Source organism: Chionomys nivalis, chromosome 7 (assembly GCF_950005125.1).
Source record: "Chionomys nivalis chromosome 7, mChiNiv1.1, whole genome shotgun sequence".
NCBI lineage: Eukaryota > Metazoa > Chordata > Mammalia > Rodentia > Cricetidae > Chionomys > Chionomys nivalis.
In genome coordinates this window covers 28,464,531-28,484,250 of record NC_080092.1, presented here as the reverse complement: position 1 = coordinate 28,484,250, position 19,720 = coordinate 28,464,531, and the positions used below count along the sequence as shown (strand labels likewise).

At 42.0% G+C, this 19,720-nt stretch overlaps 1 protein-coding gene across 2 annotated transcripts in view; it reads right to left on the bottom strand.

Moving 5' to 3' along the window:
• The window catches only part of Clint1 (clathrin interactor 1), a 58,377-nt gene that overhangs the window by 12,991 nt on the left and 25,666 nt on the right, over positions 1 to 19,720 (bottom strand). For both annotated transcript variants that reach the window (XM_057775873.1, XM_057775875.1), the window contains exons 2-8: positions 13,095 to 13,199; positions 12,470 to 12,566; positions 10,097 to 10,205; positions 9,092 to 9,256; positions 5,616 to 5,793; positions 2,790 to 3,036; positions 1,826 to 1,895 (exon numbers count right to left, since the gene is read on the bottom strand). In XM_057775873.1, the coding sequence (XP_057631856.1) occupies positions 1,826 to 1,895; positions 2,790 to 3,036; positions 5,616 to 5,793; positions 9,092 to 9,256; positions 10,097 to 10,205; positions 12,470 to 12,566; positions 13,095 to 13,199 (971 nt within the window). The remainder of the gene's footprint in view (positions 1 to 1,825; positions 1,896 to 2,789; positions 3,037 to 5,615; positions 5,794 to 9,091; positions 9,257 to 10,096; positions 10,206 to 12,469; positions 12,567 to 13,094; positions 13,200 to 19,720) is intronic.

Below are 19,720 nucleotides of genomic sequence, written 5' to 3'. Positions count from 1 at the left end.
TGGGGGTTCTATATTAATCACATGTACTAATCTATCAGTGAAAAGTAATTTACATCATGGACCTATGCTTAAAGCAAACAAGCAAGTTTAAAAACAACTTTGCTTCTGAGAATTATTACACTTACACACTATTTGTAAACAGCTGCACTCTACACACTAGTCACACCCAATCCTGCTGATCTTCATTTTAATGTAATGAACTTTAAACAGCCTTAGAAAAGCTAATCTTTAAAAAGCTCTAGTTTTGAGCTGTTTTTACTTGGAGTACAGTAGTTTATTAAGACTACAATCATCAAGTGCAATTCTACAGCATTAATTTACTTGGATTCAATTTTTTAGGAGTTACTCAAAATATAGCACATGCTGGAGATCACAATGAAGACATCCTCAGTCTCATTGATGAGAAAGGCTTGGTCCTTTTTGTTCAATGTGATGTCTCCCTTCTCTTTCTTCTCCTGACAGCTCTGTGTATGTTGCCCAGGTTGCTCTGGAACTCCTCAGGCCAGGTGACCCCCACCCCCAACTCTGCCTGCTAAGAACTGTAATTATAGGCACATGCATTCCGCCTGGGCCACAGACCTCTTACAACATGCTTGATGGGGATGCATATTCATATAATGCCCCTTTCCTCCAAAGCACCAGCATGTTTATAACTAGGTAACAACAGTCAATTACCTCCCTTTGACTAATGATTACTTCCTCCACTTGACTTTTCCAGAGCCTAAGAATTCCATTTTAAGCACCCAACCAGTGTCTGGGTCAGCAAATGCACACTGACAGATGAACAAGAAGGTAAAGAACACAAGGCATATTTGCTTTGACAATCACAATGAAGGCTTAGAGAAAATCATGAAAACGTGCAGGGTAACACATCTTTTTATAAAAGAAATTTTAAAATGTTAATTTTCATGTAATTTTTTACATCTTCAAAATTACTTGTAGAGCTTAAAAATGCAAACTACAAAGCCTCCAAAATCTTGGTGGAAAATTTCTTAAGTATATTAAACTCTGAAGGAGGAAGCAGTATGGAGAGGAAGCCAAACAGAGAGGAAGCCCTGTAAGTTAAAGCATGTTACAGTGACTGATGACATACATTCACTAATACTGGTGACTACCACAAACAAGTCTTTTCTCCCTCCAAACCTAAAGATCAGAAAAAAGTACAAAACAGAGCGAGTTACTTTTCAAAGAATGCTTTGAGAAATGGGTGCATGCATATGAGATAAAAACAGCAATGGTAACCCAGAGACACATTCACAAAGCTCACAGGCACTGAAGACAATAGGGGAAGAGACTACCAAATTATCATCTTCACCCATCACGCAGTTATGTAATTCTCTCCAAACAGCACCGAGTCATATTAATGTCATATTAGCAAATCCGGAAGTATGTTTTGCAGGACTGGAGAGACAGTCCAAAGTCACCCAAATGCTTGGCAAGTGCTCTGCCAACGAGCTGTATTCCCAAACCCCTTTTTATATTTTATTTTGAAATGAGGTCTCTTTAGGTTGCCCAGGCTGGCCTTAAATCTGTAACCTTTCCTGCCTTAACCTCCTAAGAACCAGTGCTTACAGGCTACATAACAAGACCTGGCTAATTGTTTTTTAAGAGACAGGATCTCTCTATATAGTCCTGGCTGTTCTGGAACTTGCTCTGTAGACCAGGTTGGCCTCAAATCACAGAAATTCACCTGCTTCTGCCTTCCAAGTGCTGGGATTAAAGGTGTGTGCTACCACACCTGGCTATAATTCTTTTATTCCATCTTTCACATAGCATTAGAAAGCAAACAGCAGAAACCGCAGTTGGTGGGAAGAAGGAGCCTTACCCACTGATTGGCTGTTGCCATCAAACAGGTCAACGAGGTCCCCTGATGACTTGCTGCTCAGCACTGAGGGCTAAAACAGTAGAACAGTGAGTGAGCTTACAAAGAACTCCAGCGCCAACCCCCAACTTTGACAGAAATTATTCTAAAAGAAAAGAGGAAGAGCAAGCATCAATCACTCCCTATATAATCACCGTGAAGTTCTATCACATAAGTCTCTTTTCCCAAACAGTTCCCCCATCTTAAAATTTTATTAAGGAAATATATGTGTGTGAATGTTAATGCACACGAGTGTAGGTGACATGGAGTTCAGAATTGGGGGGATCAGATCTTCTGGAGTTGGAATACTGTACGGTGATTCTGAGCTGCCTGATGTGGGCCAGTAAAAGCATACGCCATCTCTCTAGCCTCAACAATACATGGATGGTCTTGCTATGTAGCCCAGGGGAGTCTTGAACTCAATCCTACTGCCTTAGTTTCCCAAGTGTTGGAATTACAGGCATGCATGACTGAACCAAGTTCTAATAAATTAGAAGTAAATTTTAACTCACTTTTCTTCATACTGCATTTCAATATGGGAAAGCACTGCACTTCACACCAACCATGGTACAGCACCAGCCTGTTCTTTTATCATTTCTCCTAACTGTCAAATATGCCCATGCTTTCCCTGAATGTGGGTGAGACTGGTGATGCTGGTGGTATGAGATGGACACAGATGGGCTACAGTGGGAGTCACAACCTCCCTGTGTGAATGACAGTATCATTTCTACCTCACAGGAAAAGTCATTCAGCCCTGGGACAGGTTTTTTCTCCCAAAGAGATCCCTTGCTATTAATGAATGAATAGGGCATGCCAGATGAGCAAATAATATGACTGATTAAAAGGCCCCAGCTTACTAAGGCAGGAATTCTGAAAGCAGTTTACGAGAATAAGGCAAACATGCTGTATAGATCCATGTTGTCCACACCTTCGCTGAAGACTGAGGTGTGTGGGTTGAAGCGTTCTGATCCGGGCTGGCTTTGTCCCCTGTGTAATGTGCTGCTGCTCCGAGATCAATGGTTTTGGAAGGGTTAGCTGTGCGCTTGTGCCGGGTTGTGGTGGTCTCTGTGGCCTGTGTGATATGGATATGCTTCGTCGTCACTGTTTCCTCTTCGTCTTTGAATTCACCTTTGGGAGATCTGCCTCTTCTTGCTTTCTTTTCTTCATCGCTGTCACTAAAAGATATTTAAAAATGAAACAACATAAGACAACTTGGGAATATTGTAAGATGGAGTACTTAGTGGTTTGAGTGAAAGAATCAAATACACTAATTTCAAAATTCGACACTTTGACTGTTTGACAGGATCAACACAATGTTATTTAGGTTGTTGAATAATGATGTGTATGTATTAGGGAGGAAGAAGGAATGCGCACAATTTCCTAGTTAAGTCTAAAACACCCCTACAAAGGGGGAAGTTATTTTCAAAAATGTGCCTGAGCAAAAGAATGTCTAAACTACCTGTTTGTTACAGATGTAAAACTTAACTAGTAGATAAATACTGTGCAAATGTTTACAATTCATTTGTCTTCTTTTAAACATTACCAACTTTCTGAAAAAACATTGCCATGTAGTCTTAGATGGTCTCTATCTTACCATATAGGCAAAGATGACCTGGACCTCTTGATCTTCGTGTTTCTACCTCCCAGGCTGGGGTCTGAGGCTGTGACCACACAGGCTTTTCACAGCTCTATTTAAGAACTCAGTGTGTTAGCAATTCTCATGCACTAATCTAGGGACATAACAAAGACTGGCTAAGGTCAGGTATGTGGAGCACCTTTGTAACCCCAACACCTGGGAGGAAAGTCAGGAGCTGAAGGCCATCTCTGGCTGTAGAATGAGTTTGAAGTCAGCTTGAGGTACCAGCGACTGTCTCGGAGGGAAGAAAACACCAGAGAGTAAAACTTCGATGGTCGGCCCTATCAACTGTCACCTGAGAATGAATACAAGCACAAAGCCAGGTCTTTCGTAACTGCTGCATTTCGCTCCTCTGTCACACCACACATTACCTACCTGTCAGCTGTGCTTTGTAGAAACTCGGCCATATTTAAAATATTGCTGAAACAACTATCTTACTCATGTTAACACTGCAAGTCAACTGATCAAAATCCCTAGAGAGCAGGAAACCAGGATTTCCATTTGTTGGGAATGAAGAGTCTACTCTACTATGAAGCCACTGAATTTCTGGTCTGGGTGCAAGCAGGAGGGAGGAAGAAGAGTGCCATGAGAACCTGAAATACATCCCATTACTTTATTGCTTAATTACAAAATATAAACATACAGCTTCTATATTTTTCAGGTCAGACCAAACACTTTTGAGGAAGGGGAGAGAGGAGAGTGCTCAGACACTGGTTCTCAAAGTTCAGTGCTAGAATTGAAACACACAGATCTCCGGGAGAAAGCAGATATGCTCCTACTGCTGACATAAACTCTGTCCCTTCAAAGACCATGTTCCTACAAGTGCTGAGAAGGGCATTCTAGAGATGTAGTGACTCTGGAAGACACTGAAAATACACTAAAGCACTCATTCTTAGAGTCCTTAACGACCTATTTCAAAATCAGATTATGGTTTTATTTGAACTTCATTTCCATGACACCCTAAAACCAAACTACTATGAATTTATGGGTAGGAAAAAGATGGTATTTAGTTAAAAAACAAACAAAAAAAAGCAAACAACAAATGAACAGCGACAAAAAAAAAAAAAAAAGCAAACAAAACAAAAAACCCTCATTTTACAGAGGCCCACACAGTCTGAGGGCCTCAGGTTTTACTTCTACTGTTTGATAGAATGTTTAGAAACCCAGGCTGTATTACAGCTCTAGGAGCCAACTGCACAGGACTCTTCTGGTCACGTGGGTATGGGATGGTAATGCAGTATCTCAGGTGGTTCAACTTCAGCCCTTAACTTTCTCTACAACAGTTTCTAAGTGTTATTTCTCTAACATTTTAGATCATGGAACCATATGTTGTCCAAGTGTAAAATTATGAATAAAAATTTTATCATGGATAAAAAAACTACAGGGCAAGACTAAGATGCCTGAAGAAAAATGCAGAAGACAGGACCAGATCACTATAGAAACACAGGTGTGGACAGTATGGAAGAAGTGTGAACACTTACAGTACTTCTATCCGACCTAGTATTCGTGTGGGACTGCCTAGCAGCATTGTGAACGGTTCCCATTGTTTGACATGGGGCATTTCCAGGAGTTGACTTCCTCTGTGAGATGTGACTGGAAAAATTCGCACATTGGCCACACTGCACATCCATACTGGTTTCTCAGTTAACAAATATATCAAATTAACACAATTATCTTGAAACTTCGGGAAGGAGAGGGGTATGCAGCTGCCTTCGGTACTTTATAACCAAGTTTCAAGTGTCCTCTAAGCGGGGAGCTGGTGGCACATGCCTGTAATTCCAGCACTTGGGAGGCAGAGACAGGCAGATCGCTATGAGTTTGAGGCCAGCCTAGTCTACAAAGCAAGTTCTAGGACAGCCACCAAAGCTACATAGAGAAACCCTGTTGGGGGTGGGGAGAGAAAAAGAAAGGAAGGGAGAGAGGGAGGGAGGGAGGGAGGGAGGGAGGGAGGGAGGGAGGGAGGGAGGGAGGGAGGAAAAAAAAGACTCATCTAACAAAGTCTGTTAAAATCCAAAAGCTGAACTTCAGATAAGATCAACACCTCGAAATCAACAAAATCAAACCAAACAGCTGCATAAGCCCGCAGCCCTCCAGTGAGTGGCGGGGAAGGCGGCACACCTGCAGCGTTCCGGAGAGTCCTCCCGGTCTTTCCTCCGGAACTTGCTGATGGTGTCATCGATTGTGCTTCCGATCTTATCGCTCAGCTCACCTAACTTATCACTGAATGGAAAAGCGCTCTTGTTTTTATCCCATTCTTCATCCCATTTGGACTTGGGTTCAGGATCATATCTTTCATCTGTGTAAACAATGAAGAAAGAAACAACTAAGGATATTGAATTTGGAAGGTCCCACAGTCCTTCCTTCTGAAGACTTTCTCATAAAACATTATTTTTAAGAGAAAACAGGAATCTCGCAGTGCCACACAAGCTTTGCATGGCAGGGTGCAACAAATGCCAATCACTGTGTCAGGAATGCAGATTCAGATGTGTTTCTTCATGAGAACGTCACAGACCTGATGGCTGGCAGCCGTCGTGAAGCCCCTGAACCTGCTGCGGAGAAGGAGTGGAAACACAAGACACACTTCACAAACAGAAGTTGGAGGGAAATCTTTCAAGTTTTCAAAAGTCATTTAATGAATCCTATTTTATTTTTGTCTCAATGGTGCTTCAGTTTTAGAAAAGTCTGAGACAACAACAACGTCTCACAAGAATAGAAAGTAAAGCTAGGCGCTGTGGCGTACACCTACAGTCCCAACACTCAGGAGACAGAAGCACAGTGCTAGTTCCACGACAGCATAACAGGTCACACTTCCAACAACCGAACAACAAAGAAAGGCGGTGGAGTGGGGAGCGGTAGAGACTTGAAGGGAGAGAGAGAAGAGAACAAGGCTGGAAGAGTGAGCACACACATGCAAAGCAAACTAAAGACATGGAGGCTGTACTCTAGACTGCTCCAGAATGAAGTTGAGTGAGCATTTGAGGTCAAGACTTCGGCCATCTAGTGAAACAACACAGTGAGATACCTTCTTAGAAACAGGTGAAAGAGGAAGAATGGACAGACAGACAGACAGACAGGCTGTCTTACTTGACTGAGAAACCAACCAACCTCCTCTAAAAACACTGCTTCCCTAATGGAACTCAAGTCTGACTTCTGCAGCCCAATTAGCTGAAAGAATCCCATTCTTTGGTACCAAACTAGAAACACTGTAACTGAATGGATTTTAAGGTCTGGGAAAGAAATCTGTAATTTTCATAAAAAGAATTCTAATTTTCCAAACCTTACACTTTAGAACTCCAAGTGTGTCAGCAGCTCTGAGCTGTGAGGATCTGCCAGAGTGGTGGAAATCCCGGGAGAGCCCTGGAGGGAAAGATCAGTGATGGAAGGCAAGCACCACGATCTGCACTGGTGTGGTCTGGAGCTCAGTGAGGAGGTGGGGATTATGGACACAAACAGAAACCACCCATTTCCATCTCCAAATTTAACTTAGAAAGCAAACTTGGGATCTAGTGAGATCACATGAGTGTAAAGAAAGAGAACTGATATGAACGGAGGCAGGGTGGGGGCGACGAGAACAAGACACCCAAAGGACAGCAAAAGGGACTTCCACTCGGAACCCGGTACAGGGTGGGGTGACATAGGCGTCCTTTGGGAAAGTTCTTAAATATAATCTGCTGAACTGCCTGCTAGATCCTTCATGGCTAAATTTTACAGTACAGGTTTAACGATTTTAAAGTATGTGTAGTAGGAGCTCGGAACACAGGTCTGAGCAAAGGCCCAGGTCTCATGAAGCCCAGGGTTCAAACACAAATGCTGCAGAATGAATAAATGAATGAATGGATAAAGAAGTAAAACCATACAAAACAGCTCAAGCTGTTGAGAAATCCAAAACCCATTAATAAAAACCAAAGACTGTCAATGCAAACACAGGCTATTCCACTCCACTGTAACACAGAAGCTGAACCAGCCCACTACGATCTTGTCTACAAATTCACTCAACTTTCTGAACTCATCAGCTGCAATTACACACTGGTAACCAAACAGGATGCATGCACATGGAAGGAAAGTTGCCAGCGGCAATTTAGTGGTGCAGAAAAAGTCAAGAACAAAAAGACTACTTGGACAAACCCAAAGACTTTTCACGCTCTCAGAGAAGCCACTCCAAGACTTAAGTGCTTACTAGAAGAGACATGCATTCAATCAATTCAAGGTCTGGCGTCTTTTTTTTTTTTTTTTGGTTTTTGAGGAAAAGCTTTCTCTGTAGCTTTGGAGCTTGTCTTGGAACTAGCTCTTGTAAACCAGGCTGGCCTTGAACTCACAAAGATTTACCTGCCTCTGCCTCCCGAGTGCTGGGATTAAAAGCATGTGCCACCACCTCCCGGCTGAAGGCCTGGCTTTTTATGTGATATATGAGATAAAAAAGACTGGTTTTCTGCTGCTAGAAACAACTTTCAATACTAACTAAAGACAGCATTTTTCCTCTGGAAGCAGCTAAGTAAAGGAACAGAAGAAAGAAGATATTTTCCAGGAAATCACAAAATGATAAATTTTATTATTTTTTTTTTTTTTTGGTTTTTCTGCAGACAAGATTGACTATATATCCCTGGCTGGCTTGGAACACCATATGTCAACCAGGCTGACTTTGAACTCACAGAGATCTGCCTGCGTCTAGTGTCCACCACGCCAGCAATAAGAAATTTCCTTTTACCAATATCCACAACCTCAACAGAATCCAACTGTAAGCAAAGTCAGAAGCAGGCGCAGGAGCTGGAGAGTCTCACTGAGTGAATGCTAAGACTACATACAGCACTGGCCAGGCACTGTCACGGTGCACAGAAGTTGGGGAGGCCCAAGAGACACGCTATCCAAAAGAACCTGTGTGTGCTTCAAGCGCTCAGAGCATTATTTCACATTAAGAGTAACATCAGAAACAAATGTTCAAGCTGTCTTCTGTGTGGCCAGGACTAGCCTCAGACTTACCATCCGGCTTTACCTCCCAAGTGCTAGGACTGCGGTGTGAACTACCACACCTGGATCCCAACTGCTCTTCGCTGTACTGGGAACAACAAAGAAAGCAACAGCAGACAGCCAGGAGCTGGCCATCTAGTCGGCCATCTTTTCCTGGGTTATACACTGTGTAATTAAGGGGAGGAAACTGAGGTTTCATGGACTTACAGAAACAGACATGTTTAGAACCACAGCTAAATAGTTTCTGAACTAGAAAGACCAATCTCATGATTAAACTGGCTTCCTGGAAACTGTTAGAGGAGCTTCCCTTCTGTAAGAAGGCTAATCCTAAGAGGAGGGTGTGTGCCTCTTTGTTCTCTGATTAACTCAAAATGTTTGTACTTATCTAACTAGCCACAATCAACAAAACCCTATTTTTTGGATTCACAATAAAAATAGAAAGATTCCAAAGATCTCGGCAAACAGGGGTCAAAATATTACATATATTTTAGAATTCTGTGTATTCCTGGGGAAAAAAGTATTTTTTTTTAAAAAAATTTTTGTTTTGTTTTGTATTTCAATGATTTAAAATACACCCAAGGCTAAGTAAGTGGAGGCCTGGGTGGCCATGGCCTGGCCCTGATACTCACTGTATCTGAATCCACCAACGCTGTCTGAGGAGACTCCAACATACTTGTCTTTGTTCTTCTTTGCTTTCTTTCGCTCTTCTCGAAGCCTGTCATCATCCTGTGCAAATTCAACTAGCTCCTTTACTTTCTGTCGAATGTTGATACCTTGATCCTTGCCGTGTTCATCTTGAGGACAGTAAGGGAGAAAGCAAACTTTAAGAACTCTTTTAGTGTGTACCGACTGTTTCAGAACAGAATTGAAATGAAAACAGCTACAAAACTAACTTCAAATTTTTTAAGGAGGCAGATTACGACATTAAATTCTAATTTGACTTGATGACCTAGATCACAACTAGACAAGATCAACCTATGAGCTACTGAAAGAATTACAAATGTGACATGTCGAATGCAGATAGCTGAAAGTGTTTTCTATCATATTTTAACGACTAAAAAAGGTACTCACTTTTAACATTCTGATGATCCAAAAGTACCAAGTATCTTGATTTCCCCAAGTTTGAGAACACTAACTAGGACTCAGTATAGCTAAACCCTGACATTTTACAGTCATTACAAGTAAAGCAGGGTACAAAATGAAAGCTAGCCATCCTCTGCTGCTTTCACATTCAGAACATACTCTGGTCCTGCTGTCGAGCCCAGTAAATACTATCTGGTGGGAGGGGACCAGCTTCAAACAGATGTGTGTGTTTTGGAGCTCTAACCTTCTCTTCCCACATGATTAAAGCTATTCCTTTATGGACACCACAGGGGACCAGTCTCCAGTGCATATTTTAATATAAACCCCAACACTCATGTTGTGTTGGTTCTGTTGTTATTAGCCAGTCCTTTCTGCAAGCTCCTGTCTTCACTAATTAATACTCTAGGGCCCCACGCCTTGGATTCTGCACTCGTCACATAACTACCAAGAGTCACATGCTAATTAGAGCAGAGAAGCTTCCAAGCTGGTTCAGATGACTGACAACTCCAACTACTGTTTTAATTTGCTTATGAGGGTTTTCTATTGCTCACCTACAAAGTGGTAATTTTCCAGGGATCGCAAATCATAAATGTGCTCTCTGGCGCTTGTAACAACTCGCTCCGATCCATTTCTTATGAGGTAAGCGAGGAGCAGCAACGACTGTGAAAATATAAAGCACCAAATGACTTAATGGAGTAAGCTCTAGAAGAGCTCTGGTACACAGCTACACACAAACACAAAACCCCAATATTACTAGAGGAAAAACTTCATGTTAGTGGTAAGGAGTGTGCCCTTTTATTACTGTTTGACCAAAATAGTTTGAACTTCAACCTGAAGTTCCTCTGATAACTAGTTAATAATTACAAACTACCTAGTCATTGGCCACTTTAATTCAAGTTTTTTAAAAAAAAAAAAAACAAAAACAAAACACCCAGTAATTCTGACATTCAACACTAAGTGTGTGATTTAAATGAACCTGGGGACTTGGGGGATTGGCCCAGCTTTCACTGTGGGCATTACAGAGTCAAATACTAAGGACTTGGGGAGCTCCTTCTGTCTCTACAGGACCCTGCACCATTGTCCTCAGATAAAATCTCATTCTGAAGCTAGTAAGGTTTCAAAACCAAAAAGCCCACAAAAGAAAAATCGAGAGTTTGAGAACACTTTGCTGAAATGTCAACTTCAAGGATGCTAAGGGGCATGGCTTCTCTGCTGAACTAGGCAGACTGGCTCTTGCAGTCTTGTGAACACAGTAGAAACTCTTCTTTCTCACGTGAGCCTTCATTTCACAAGCGTTCGATGCCGAGGGTCTCTGCAGGACGATGAAGCCAAGAGGACAAACCTACATTTTACTACTCAGTTTTAGGGGTTGGTTTTGAGACAGGGTCTTGCCATGCAGTCCTGGACAGTCTCTAGCTCACAGTAATCCTCCTGCCTCAGTCTCCTAAGTGCTGAGGTTACAGCCCTGTGTCACCATACTCAGATTCCATAGTTTTTTGAAAAGAAGTCCAACAATATTTAAAAGCCCTCATTTTAGAGAAATTTATAAAATTTACAGAAATCCCAGAGAATATCTTAGAAAAAAATACCATAAAAAAAAACGGAATTTGTTGGACACGACGGCACACACTTTTAATTCTAGTACTTGGGAGGTAGAAGCAGCCAGATTTCTATGAGTTCAAGATCAACCAGGATTACACAGAGAGACTTTGTCGTCTCCGGACCCCTTTAAAAAATTCATAGAATGGGGAGTGATAGCTGGGGAGGTTTCATGATCCAGAACCATGCCAACATGGAAACAGAAGTTTGGCTCCCTATCACCCACGTAAATAGCCAGGCAGGCCTGGCTGTCACCTGTAATCCTAGTGTTCAGGAAACAGGGTCCCATGGCAAGCTGGCTGCACAACCTGAGTCAGAAAGCTCTGAGTTCAGTGAGCCCCGGCTCAGAGGCTAATATGGAACGCCCGAGGAAAACACGAGGCAGAGCTCTGGCCTCCACACACATTCAAACACACTCATGTACAACACTCACACATCCACAACAACAAAAACCTGCACCTGAAACAGGTTTTGAATCCCGAGAGCCAAAATATCTGAAGTTTCAAATGTGAGCACTGCTTTGTCATGCAGCATGTTAATAAAAATCCTATCTGGCACACAGCGTGCACTGGAAATAAAATTTGAGGAGCAGGAAAACATGATGAAAGAGAAAGCCCATCACCTTGTTTTAGAAATACAGAAATCGAAGTAAATGAAATGAACCTGACAGACAGTGCTTGCACAATGGAAGAGTCAGCAGCCTACACATGTCACAGTACCAATAAGTGTCCTCCGCTGTCCTGAGCACTATCACAGCACAGCTATAATTAAACAAAGTTTACACAGAAGTGACAAACATGAGACTCGCTTTTAATCTCAAATGCTCATGTAGTAAACATGCATATGACTACAGATTCAGTTCTCAGAAATATCCAAATAATTTAGTAGGGAAAAAATGAAGAGATAATAAAAATCTTCCGGGCTGGAGAGATGGCTCAGTGGTTAAGAGCACTGGCTGCTCTTCCAGAGGTCCTGAGTTCAATTCCCAGCAACCACATGGTGGCTTACAACCATCTGTAATGAGATCTGGCGCCTTCCTCTGGCGTGTGGGCATACATGGAGACAGAACATTGTATACATAATAAATAAATAAATAAATAAATAAATAAATAAATAAATCTTTAAAAAATAAAAAAATAAAAAAAAAATAAAAATCTTCCATATTTAAAAGAACACAAGTGTGCAAACCATCTGAGGTATGAAGAGATGCTCGTGACGGAAACAAAGCAGGCACAGCCACTCTTGTGTCTCTGCGGCAAGTCTGGACTTAGTGGACAGCAGCTGCTTGTACGCTGTCAACACTCACTCTGTGGCCCCCACCGTACCTTATAAACTCTTCTCCAGTTCTTTTTGTTGTCTTTCAGCATTCGGGACCAAAGCATGTTCATAAGTTCTGGGAACTGTTCGTACATAAAAGTAGCCCTGCAAGAAAAAAGTTTTCCTTAAGCATTTGTAGTAGGTTAACTTTGACAGTAGGTGGCAGGCTTGCTCTAGGTCCTTTAGATTACCCAAATAGCTTAAAAAATAAGCCTAAATCAAATTTCAATGACATTCCTGCTAAAATACGGCTCCTCTTATTCTGTGCAGCATCCAGAACATCTATAAAGCCAGAAAGCACTGTGCCATGCTGCAAGCTTTTCATTCACGGCCTCGGTGCCCCACATTATTATCAAGAAAGAAAAACTTTATTGACTTTTACTTTAAATCACTTATATGTATTCTTCAAAATTTCCATGAAAATTCTAGTGAATCTCTAAACTTGACTGACACATTTTTAAAAGCTAATTTTTAATAGAAATGGAATCTAAATAAAACTGTCCACACCATGATCAAAATGGATATGCAGAATGTATGACTGTTGTTCAACAGTTTAAACCTGAGAGCAAACTTCACTTTCTGTGTAAAGACACTTTGATTCTTCCTGCACTGTTGAGTCAAATCACCACTTACTTGGCAATCTCTCCCATGAGCTGCCCAGAAGGTCCCCAAGGATCATCATTCGTTGCTTCTCGAACTTTAGACTCAATCTCTGAATAATTCATAACCACATTGGTGCTGTAGAAAAAAAAATGCACATGTGTGAATGCACACACACATACACACACACACACACACACACAAAGATTAGCATAAAGCTGAGCAACACATGAAAACTTAATCATGATACTAGTGCTATGTATGTCCTAATGAGTGGCCTCTATGGGGTGGGGCAGAGGGCGTCTCTAAGCACAGGCCACCCCAAGGACACCAAATTTCAGGCTTAAGTTATCCTAGGAAGGGCTGGAGAGATGGCTCAGAGGTTAAGAGCACTGGCTGCTCTTCAGAGGTCCTGAGTTCAATTCTCAGCAACCACATGGTGACTCACAACCATCTGTACTGAGACCTAGCACCCTCCTCTGGCATGCGGGCATACATCGAGGCAGAATGTTGTATACATAATAAATAAATAAATCTTTTTTTTTAAAAAAAAGTTATCCTAGGAAGATTTTACTTTCAAGAACACAGGCGAGAGATCCCATCAGCCCTGGTATGAGCCCAGGAGAAACGGCTTGAACCAAATCTCACAGACAACTGAACATGCTAGAGTGGATCATGGAACTAAGAAGTCAATTTCCTCACCAGTCGTGCTTTACAAGAATTTAGTTTCGTGTTTACACGAATTCTATTCTCTCCCTCGTGTACTTCACCTGGGCGAGCTCTCTAGCACCTCCTTGACTAGCTCATCCTATGCAGTAAGCAGCAAGGGGCGGGACTGGTTCTGCTCCCACAGCCTCAGGGCCAGCTCACCTGTGCCTTTCTCCCCGCCCCTATCGACGGGATCTACTCTACTGTGCTGCTCAGGCAAGGGGCAGGCCTAGCTTTTCCACTCTCGCGACCCAAGGGCCAACTCTCCCAGCTACCACAGGCAGCAAGGGGCAATAGGTAAGGGGAGGCATCTCTCCTCCGTCCACTATGTAGTTTTTTAAAAGTCATCAGAAAGTTGTTTTCTAAGTCCAGCAGTGGCGGCTCATGCCTTTAATCCTGGCACTGGTGAGGCAGAACAGGCAGATTTCTGAGTTTAAGGTCAATCTAGTCTACAAAGTAAGTTTCAATACAGCCAGGACTACACAGAGAAATCCTGTCTCGAACTACACCCCCCCCCAAGTTGTTTTCTAAATAAGGAAGGAGACCTTTTAAATCTTATTCATTCCTTCAAGTACTGTAGCCTGGGTAAGATACCAAGAAACAGATCCATATCAAAACATATATATATATATATATATATATATACATATATACATACATACACACACACACACACACATATATATATATAAAAATCCTGGACACTTCCTCCGACTGCACCAATGTCTGATAGCGTGACTAGAAGTTATTTCTTGAGATCCCACGACTCCTGCTGCCCTTGAAGACTATTAACAAATTTTCCTAAAATTCCAGTGATGATTGTGTTGACAACAATTTATGAATAAATAGTAGTGTCCCTCTTCTCCTTAATTTTATCAACAATGGAAAAAAACAAAAGTGAGCCAGTCAAAACCAGGTCTGCAATATAAGATGCTACAAAACAATATATTTCACACTATAGTTTATCCTGGTGGCTGAAGACTACAGGCTGCGGGCAGTTAAAAGCATCCAAATGCAGCTGGGAAAGTGAGCAGTACCAATAAGGATTATACTCCACCTTACATTCGTTACAGAGCTTTCCGCTCAAGGATGAAGTCTGCACTCATGCAGCTGACAGTCCCACCAGAGCCAGAGCAGTCAGCAGTGCTGAGGCTCCCAAAACACTGCTTCCCTTGCTCCTGAAGAGGCCCGTGGGCAAACGAGAACCCTTCAAAGGCTCTTAGCTCAAGGCCTGCATGCTGGAGCCCTCTGTGTTTAGGAGAGGTGGCAAAGGGCCAGCAACTTAAGAATTTCCTCATTTCCTTAGCTAAAAAACAATGGGAGCCATTAAAACATAATGTTGGTTATAAAAGACACCCACAGAAGTATCCTATGTTGTTACTATGATAACAAAAACCTAATACTTCCACAAGAACACTGTTCTAAAGCTATTTTCCAATAAAACTGTTGCTTTCAGAAATGAGCAAAATTAATACTTTTTTTTTCAGTTTCACCAACTCAGAAGTAAGTCTTAATTAAAACAAAACAAAGAACACTGTAGTTAGGCCTCATTCCACGCCAAAGTACCAGTTTCTAAAAAGGTAAAAGCAGCATACTGACCCTTTGTTATTTGGATGCTCTCAATGTCGGACCTATTCTTAACATCAGTAACATTTTAAAAGTGGAAAACAACTCCCTTCAAAAATAAAAATTAGAAACAACTTTAATCTCAGGTAGCTTAATTCTAGATCTTCCTAAGATGGACAGAGACATATGTCCCTGACTGTTTCAGTTGCTGGAGGACTCTCTAATCAGTGTTTGGACATACAAATTCTAGAGAAACGTCTGAATTTGGCTAAGCTGGAAACAGCTTCCCAGGACCTGGGCAACTGTCAATCAAGGAGTTTCTGGGCTTGTAGCAATCTGAGCTCAAACTCTGGACTGAAGCTCTTTCAGAAGGTGAAAAGAAGAGGACAAGTCTCACTACCACCCTCTTTTGAAGGAGGCAGCGCTACAGAGACAGCCTTTAAACAGTGGCCCTGCTCTTCATTTCCCATTCCCCCTTACCTGACCACCTGAGAAGAGTAAAAAATCAAGTTGTTTTCCTTGCACAGTCCGTGTCCCGGTTACAGGGGCAGAACTACCCAAAGGAAGCAGGGGTACCACTGCTTCCAGCCAGTGTTGCTTCCGAGCCATGGTCAGCAAAACCATTAGGGGAACATGAGTGGCAACAAAACCTTGCATACTCCCATCTTGCTGATATTCTCTAAGACATTTTCAAGAACATGATTTACTTAAAAATATAAGCCAAGAAAGTGTGGAGAAAACTCAGGGCCAACTGTGAATGAACAAACAATGTGGTACCAAGCACTCACTTCTCCTTCTGTCTGTCTGCCTGTTTCTCTCTCTCTCTTTTCCAAATGGAGTCAAATGGGTTTGGACCCTCATAGGGCATCACCCTTTAAGTCTAAGCTTACAACTTTGCTCATCCCAAGATCATGAAACATTAGACCTCTAAATGTGTTTTGTCATATTCAAGTGTACAAGTTTAAGACAGAAAAACAGCCAGAAACGGACCCAATAACTTAGTTCCAGGCAACACTTTCATGTAACAGTATTTTCTTCATTCTGTCTCAAATCTTCCCAAGTCATCCCCACAAGCACTACTAACCAAGGGAAACTATACAATGTTACTAAAATGCACTCCAAATTCTGTGTCACAGTTGGCTACATTTTAACTATTACAGGTTAGAGACATGAGGATGAGCAACAGGGATACTACCTGCACGTCTAGTGTTCCTTTACCTGGACAGTGAGTGCTACAAAGCAGCGACTGAAGTATGTCACCCAGTGTTATGTGAATAAGGCAGTGCACAAACTTAAGTTCCTGCAACTGGAATAATATTTTTAAAACAGAAACCGAGAATTAAGTCTACATCTAAGTAACCTCTTAAGATGTCTATGCCAGAAGAACTTCAAAAGGACATTCTGATAATGAAGTTTTGTGAAACAGTTATGTTTCCTGATAAAAGGCAATGTTTGTCTGGGTCTCACTTCTGCAACACCCACCTGGAGACAGAGGCAACAGGATCAGGATCAACACAGCAGCCTGGGCTATGCTGTTAAGACTCTGCCTCATAAAATTTCTTTAAATGTTACAGCACCCCAATTAACACAAGAAGACATCAAGTATGGGTACTGTACTGCTCAAAGAACTTAAAGTTGAAATTATGTTTAAAGATACACTCTCAGCTACCGAACTGCTTTTGTTTTGTAAGCATCTATTAAAGAAGGAGGAAGTGGGAGTTAGGAAGATGGCTCAAGGGTTACTAGCTAGCACTTTCTGCTTTAGCAGAGGACCAGTGTTCAGTTCCCAGCACTCAGGTATGCAGTCTGCTCACCAAGCTCCTGCAACTCCAGCTGCAGGGGACCTGATGCCTTTTTGAAGCACCAAAACACATATACAAATAAATAGTAAGTCTTTCTTTTAAAAAAAAAAGAGATAAAAATAATTTTTCTCCTCTCTTACAACACATGTTCTCTCTTTCTCTGTGTTATACATGGCGGTCAGAGGACAACTTGCAGAAGCAGACTCATCTTTTTTTTCCACCAGGTGATCCCTAACAATACACTGTAAGTGACAATAAACTAAACTTTCAGGGCAAAGCCCTAACATGAAGACTGTACCCTCGGTCTGAACAATGCAATGGCTACAAAGGCCCTGGGAGCAGGCTGTGAATACTGCTATTTTCTCGCTACAGGGTGGCCCATATTTAAAGCCACTTACATTTTTATTTCTCAAAACAAGACATTTTTATGGGTAGTACACTTTACTCGTTGACTCTACAGAGCTGACACAAACCTCGTGTCTATGTAAGCATACTCACTGAAGCCAGAAGAGGGCACTGGATCCTGGAGTTAACTCAAGTTCCCTGCAGGCACAGGGGCTCTGAACAGCTGAGCCATCTCTCAGTCCCCAGAGTTAACTCTGAGACAGTTTTCCCCAAGGCCCCCAGATTGGAAATCACCCTGAGCTGTGAGGTGGAACACAATAATAGACTTGTTCCCAGCCCCACACAGTATATTCGGGTCATGACAGAAGTATAAACTATGTCTTTGCTTTGTAAACTTTCCATTTTTTTACTAAAAATGAAAACTTTCAACAGAAAGTCTAGTAAGAAACTATTGCGTTTTAGAATTTAGCACAGAGGTAAACGCAATGTCAAAGAATAATCTGTTAATTTAGCTGCCGCTGACACGGACGGATGACACCACCTAATACTTTCTCTTCTGGTTCTAAACTGTCTTTCTCTAAAATTTCCAAGAGTAAAAAATAAGCATTTCAAGTTGGGTATGTTGACCTATGTCTGTAATCCAGCACCTACAAGGACTCCAAGTTGTGAAGCCAGCCTGCATTCTGTATTGTGAGATGCTGCCTTGAAGGAAGAAAGGAACAAAGAAGGAAGCATTCATTCTAAAACCCTGTAATTTTACTGTGTGAATCAAAGAAGTGTTTGTTCCCCCAGTTAAATGATCACATATCTAACACTCCAGGAAAATCCCCACCACTTCATGTCAGTGTGGAGCAGGCAATAGTAACCAAACTCATGTATAAATTTCTGAGATTCATAAAAACCAGTTTGCTCGTTTCTCACCCTAAAACTGTCCTAAAATGTAACTAGAAGTTGTTTCCACAAAGCACCAACTTTCTGATTGCTGCTAATGGTGACTTAATCGGGCAAGTTCTCAGGAAAATCCCTGAGTAATTTATGAGACAGAGTCCTAAGAAAATGACATGGATGGGACAAGCCAAGAAAAACATCCTGGTGTCAGCAGCTAAACCCTGAGCTCTAGGAAGATGCCATTTCCCTTTCCTTACTCCCCAGGGGTGAGCAGCACTAAGCAAAACAAGCTAACTGACAGCAGTCCATTCTCAGACTTAACACGGGCCTTGGCTCCAGGAACTACTCCACGACACAAGGCCACAGTAAAAGAAGACACTGTACGCGTGTGTGTTTTCATCAAGCTACTTCATCATTTACAGCCATTTTGTATAAGAGCAAAGCAATACACAGATTTACTCCATCAGTGACTTAAGTTACTGAGGTGTGAACTGATGTCTCTGGTGCACACCTACTGTTAGGGTCTCTAGTCACTGGCGTGTCTCAGTCTCCTCATTTACTAAGTCCCCATACATCATTATTATGGTGACCAAACAGTATGTACAGGCAGTTAGCTGAGTTTTCTCATCCACTTGCTGTTTTAGGTCGAGTGTTTAACCCTAAATATGACTTCATATGGACTGAATATGAAACACCCTACTGACTCATGTGTCAAAAACCTGAACCCTGCTGGTGACCGTATTTTAGGAGGTTCTGGAAACTACAGGAAACAAGGTCTCTCTGGAAGAAGACAGTCACTAGGAAAGGTCCTCTATCTTTACTGGCTGCTAGAATGTGAGCCTCTGTGCTCCATCTCCTCCTTGTCCCAATGGCCAGGCACTGTTGAGACCATGAGCTGACAAGCCCCTTCCTGTCTGGGATGTCTGTCAAGTAACTGGTCACAAACACAAAGAAACTGACTATAAAGTCCCTCATCAGAAGGGTAAGAATACATGTGATGCATAATTCTGTCTCAAAAACAAATAAATAATTAGCAGAGCGTTGGAGAGATGGTTCTCTGGTAAAGAGTGCATCCCGTTCTCTCGGAGGGCTCTCCATCACCCTCTTCTGACAACTCACAACTACCTGTAACTCCTGGTACCGGCATTCCTTTTTGGACTCACTGGGCAACTGCACTCACACCCACAATGTATACAGATGTACAGCCATATAACTCAAAGTCAAACTCAATTTTTTTTTCTTTTTTTTTTCGAGACAGGGTTTCTCTGTGACTTTGGAGCCTGTCCTGAAACTAGCTCCGTAGACCAGGCTGGTCTCGAACTCACAGAGATCCGCCTGCCTCTGCCTCCC